Raw genomic sequence first — 5,774 nt, 5'->3', positions numbered from 1 at the left:
GCCACGCATGTGCACTGCATACCAAAACAGTCAATTTGTATGTCAGCCTCTCTGCTATGCAATGCATTTTTTCTGTACAAAAAAGTTTTCATGTTGTGTACATGTTTTCAGGAACAGGATGAAGATTAAGTTATGCTGCACTCTGATTTGATCTGTTGGCTCACGACAGCTAAGTTTTTCAATTGGTGTGCCTACTTCTGAACAGATAACGAAGCAGCCAAGCCGTGATCTTAGAACACATGGCTTTTCTATGGAGCCCTGAAAAGATAACAGCATGCTTGGAGCGTTGTATTGTGCAACCGCTTTCACAAGGAGGCCAACTTTATCTCAGTAGGAAATTCCTGAGGATTTTCTCCTTATTTCTCAAAAATCAGGAATAAATACTATAATCCTCAGCTGCTCTTTCGGAGTCCTGGTTTGTGGAAAAACCGCACAATGCCCTTTTTAGGGAATGAATGGGATTTTAAGAAATTCATGAAGTGTTCTAAATTTTTAAAAATACAAAATGACCCCTTTGAGGAGACACTGCATACTGTATCATAATGTTGGTTGTAAGATGAGAAAGGTTTTAATGGTGGTCTGAGCTCTAGTTACAATGCAGTAATGCAGTGATTGTGAAATTGAATCCATTGAAACGCCCTGTAAGCGGCTGGTGAATAGCTTCTCAAGCATTTATGTGCTGTAAATATCTGCCCTTCAGACAATGGAGGGAAGCAGTATCTCTGTGGCAAGAATTTGAATTATTTGCAGAATTTATACACAAGGTAATGGTGCACAAAGATCTGCACTGTGTCATGGCTGTTAGGAGATTAGACTTGTAACCAGATGGCTGAAGGTTCCAGTCCCAAGGGTAGAGAACTGTTGTAGTACTTTTTAAGTACCTCATTCAAGATTAACTATTTTGGCAAAATATCCAGCTGTGATGGATAGCACATCAAATGTAGGCTGTACCAGTCATTCAGAAAGACAATGAGTGAGAAGAAACAAAACATGGAACTGATAAAAGCACATATTTGAAGGAGCAGTATGAGGCGTCAGCCTGGCACAGTAAAGCTGATACATTTCACCCTCTGACACCGTGTAAAGAGATGAAAGAAGACTAACAAAAACATCCACTGGGGGGATTCAATAGCAGGTCTTATGCAGGGACAATGAAAGCCTTTTAAAAGGAAAATGGATCTTCCTGTAGTTTCAGATAGCTCACCTTCTGTGACATGCAGTGTCAATGGTTAAACTAGGTCATGTACCATAAAGGAATGTCAACCAGTTTCCAGCTGCAAAGTTTGGATAGTTCAGATAATTGGCAGAAAAACACACAGGCAGATAATTTCTTAATAGAATTTCAATAGAGAACAGACATGAATATCATAATCCTTTATTTAATGCATAAGTTTAATTTTCACAGAGAGCATACAAAATACAAATTCCTACCAAAACTGTCATACAGTAGCATGTTCATTCAGTGGAAAATGTCAGATGTGAGAAATGGATCAGACCAAAAACACCCTCCATTTTGAAAATAAAGCGTTCTCTAAATTCTTCAAGTGCAGGAATTTGCAGACATACACCCTTACAGCTTATGTTCAGACCTATGACGTTTCACCTCTGTCCTCGCCCCATAGTGGCAGTTTGCCTACAATTCAGCTCTAACCTTTATTTCTGAATTAGTCTATCAAGTTATGAACTTTTGGGGGGGCATAAAAATGAAGCTGGTGAGTTATTGAACCACTAAATGTTAATTATAAATATAAAAACGTAATGTAGAAACAAAAATGCTACTTGAAGATTCCTCTCTTTCACTTCGTCACAGCCTTGGTTAGAAAAAATATTGCTTACTACAAAGCCAATTAATAAGATGTGATACTATGGCAGAGACAATTAAGCTTTTTACTTGTCAGTTAATGAGAACAGTTACACTTCACATATCTTTAAATACGGAATAGAGATCACACCTGCATAATTTGGAAGCACAGAATTTACTAGTCAGCAATGGTGGCAAGTAAAAATGCAAAATGCATTACAGAAACACGTATGTTCATGTTGGTGTAGAATCCATTGGCAGCAGCTGGGGGTGGAGGAGGTGCACCAGATCTGTCGCCACGAAAAGGGCAAAACTGTCCCAACCAGCAGCGATTGAGAGTGTTGCATGGTCAGGACTCAAAACAATGACAGCAACAGCCAGGATTCCAGACCATGGCTACAAGGCACACAGTGAAAGAATTGCTGTAAAGTGTTGCCGGAGATAGCAGAGAACATCATGACTTCACAGCGACTATGAGATTGCGCAAAAATAAAAACATTATTAATAAAGCCTTTCACAGGACATATTCCTTAGCCCTAGCTGCTGATGTGACTGGCAACCCAGTGCTACTTGAGGATTCTGTCAAAATACAGATCAACTCAAGCTCTGCACATTCGCAGAATTTCAAGGGACGTGTCAGACAATTCCCTCTAAAGACAACAGTCATTCTGTCTTTGCAAATGTTCGTTTGCGCAACTGGTATCACTTCACGTCTCTCTGCGTCAGTCATAAGATTTTAATCACAAAACGATGTAGGAGCAGGCTGTAATGGCAATTAAAAAAAAAAATCAAACACTGATAGGGAACTGATCATCTTGAAATGTACTGGAATCATATTGCACTGGTGTGCATGGTGAAGCATGAAAAACAGGTTAATGCTGCATTTTAGTGCATATCTACACACAGAGAGAGGTAGAAAATAACATACACTTCTCCTGATGTCATCGTCACCTGGGACTTGAATTTCTGGGAGGGTACACGGAGGCTTGTCTCCTACTCCTCCCTTTCTTGAATGTACGCCAGCCTTTCTCTTGACATCACACGCAGTGTGATTGATTGGCACCACCGGCTATAAAGTATGTGCAGCTCCCTATTACACCACACCCCATCCATAGAAACAACCACTAGCAATACAAGATAGACCAACTTTCCGTAACAACACTACAAGTGCTATGCGTGTTTAAATACAACCAAAAAAGATCATTTAGGACATTTTCATTGTACATCGTAGTATGTTTCATAGAATATCATTCTTGTGTTCTATTTTGCAGTACACAAAATGTATTTCTTTGGTTAGCATGCCACAAACTCATTACTATATTGTTGCTGTGGGGATCCGTTTGCACTCAACACAATCAAAATCAACAGCATTTGAAAGCGAAGTCCTTTGTATCCCACGGTCTGCAAAATTCCCTTTCTTAAGCAGCCATGCTACTCGGAAGGCAGCTGATGAATGCCAAGAGTGCATAAGGGTTCTGCTGGGATGTTAGAGAGATCCAAATGGCTATAGAAGATGACATTAGCACCATTTGTTTCAGTTGTGCAGTGAGGATCACATTCAAGCTGCTTTTGGGGTTTTACGCGACCGGCACCCACTCACAGTAACGTGAGGCGGCCGTAGTCAGAATCCGTTTTGGATACTACAGGAACGTCATCACAGGTACTTGCCATTCATGGGATGCAAGTAACTTGCCAACAAGATACTACTTTCTTTTACTGAGCTTAACGGAACAAACTACTGAAAAATAAAAGGACAGCTAAACAGTGGAGGGAAAGGGAGCACAAGGTTGACAATATGAAGATGTCTACATAAATACATGTTTATCTACCCTGTGTTTCCAGTTTCAACATAGAGTGAATTTTTCCAGCATTTTTAATCTTTTCACATTTTCAACCTGTGTCTGGCAGTATGCCCCCATATTAATGTCAAATTATTATACATATGTCACGGATGCTTGCTCTCCAAAGCTGATTACCTCAATGCAAGAGTAAGGGCACTGATAAACCACTGCCTTCCTTGATCAAGGAACAATTAAACCATAGAATAATGCAAAGTGTTTATCAAGAATGACCCGTTTGCCAGGAGTTCAGCGTTGTTTCACTGTAAACACGAGTGATGAAAATAAGTTTTTTTTTTTAAGTCCTTACAACCAGTTTCAGGTTATAAAATGTCCAATATCCTCTATGTAAAAAGAATCTGCAATATGTTTCATGTATTATATATAATAATAAATAAGCAATTTTATTTGTATCTTTATATAAAAAAAATCTGCTGGGAAAATGACTAAAAGCCAGCAAAATCAAATGCCTGGCACGGCTCTTTATAAAAGCGTATTGCCTCTAGTGAAGAAGGGTTGAGTCGAGCGTTAGAGCAAAAGAGATTATTCCGGGGTGCCTCAGATGGTGATATGAAAGGAGTCGTGCAGCCATTTGTCCTTGGCGTTGCCATTTTGGGGGGAGGATTCGCTTGCATCTGGATTTTCGGTAGGGGTTATGCTGGTATCCTGATAGTATTCATCGTCTTCGTCAAAATAGCCGTTCTCCATCCCGTAAGGCCCGTCTGCACTAGACGCCGCATTCAGGTCCTGACAACTGCCTTTGTACTCCTGAATTGACTCGTGAAGGGACCATAGCTGACACAGTAATGACATATCCTGTTGACGCAACCCCACCTGGAAAGAAAAAAAAGAATTATTCATATTTTTATGTTATCTAAAACACATTGTTAAAAGCAAACAAAGTTCGCTTCAGTACTTTGAATACGCACTGCGGACTTGCGCCATAGTTTTCCTAAATACACCCAAGCAATTATACAAATTAACGTTTGAAGTATTCGCTCTCAATTTTCCCACTCACTAAGAGACCTACATAAATTGACAAATGTGTACTCTCCTGTTTTGACGACAGTATCTGCCGCAAAGGGATGACATATTAACTAGCTACAGCCGACTTTTATTTTCAGAGAGCAACATCTTAATTATTACCATTCAATTTTCACGAATAGCAAGCAGTACGCCTACTTAATGCAATTATTTGTATGCTTTAACCAACGTGTACATGATATTCTGAATAAATCTGCTGCTTTGTAAATAGATTGTGATTATTTTCGTAGCCCAGTTAAAAAATAAGTTGCCAAGCAGCAAGAACAGCAAGCAATTTTCTGAACCAACCTGAAAATACCGATTTAAAATTGTGAACATTTGATATAGACCAGCTACTTGGTAACTAGCAGGCTTCCTTTGACCCTTTGTTGTAGACCCTCGCTGGCTAGGCAAGTACACTTTTGCAAAGACCTTTTTGTTTGGTGTGCAACAGTAAAACATACAACATTAGCTGCATTAGCTAAATACAAAAGGGGGGTTTCGACAAACCTGGATTAAGGAGTGACTAGCTAACTGAAAAACACGAAGTGATTACACAGTAATCTCGTGATCCTGTCTGAACAGCTGTTGCTTTCTCTTCACTGCATGTTTTCACTGAACCAAAATAATTTCGTATAACTTGCCAGCTAACGTTAGGAGTTTAAACCATGTCTGAAACGGATTTCAGATCTTACCATTTCTTTCCTCAGAAGCGCCAAAGCCGCATCCAGGTTAGCCGGTTTAGTAGCCACCAAACTGTCGGCGTTACTGCGGCCGCGGCTCAGATCGTCTTGGATCATGGTTTTTTTCGCATACATCCTTTCCATCTCTCTCCAAGACCCGCCGCTTGAATTCAGCAAGCCACTAAGACTCTTCGGTAGTGGGGGTAGCCCTTCGATGCAGGCCAATGCGCTGCCTGACGTACCGTTCGTTGATTTACCATTCATTGTATCGATATGTGTAGTTATAAACCGTTACAATCTAAATAATTTTGAACAGCCAAAAAAAAGTTACAGCCTTTGTTGAGATTACTGCATTCGGAGAACAGGCACGGTGCTTCGATCAACACCGTGCTGCATTCCACTCCCTCTAAACACTGCTAAACAAGTAAT

At 40.1% G+C, this 5,774-nt stretch overlaps 1 protein-coding gene across 1 annotated transcript; it reads right to left on the bottom strand.

Moving 5' to 3' along the window:
- Nucleotides 1-1,445: 1,445 nt before the first annotated feature.
- fam89a (family with sequence similarity 89 member A) lies at nucleotides 1,446-5,774 on the bottom strand. Its single transcript, XM_036549177.1, has 2 exons — nucleotides 5,358-5,774; nucleotides 1,446-4,473 (listed from the first exon to the last, which is right to left on the bottom strand). Exons 1-2 carry the CDS (start codon nucleotides 5,607-5,609, stop codon nucleotides 4,198-4,200), a joined length of 528 nt encoding a protein of 175 aa, XP_036405070.1. The 5' UTR covers nucleotides 5,610-5,774; the 3' UTR covers nucleotides 1,446-4,197.

This window comes from Megalops cyprinoides, chromosome 17 (assembly GCF_013368585.1).
Source record: "Megalops cyprinoides isolate fMegCyp1 chromosome 17, fMegCyp1.pri, whole genome shotgun sequence".
Taxonomy (NCBI): Eukaryota; Metazoa; Chordata; class Actinopteri; order Elopiformes; family Megalopidae; genus Megalops; species Megalops cyprinoides.
The sequence above is the reverse complement of the archived record's forward strand: the minus strand, read 5'-3'. Positions and strand labels throughout refer to the sequence as shown.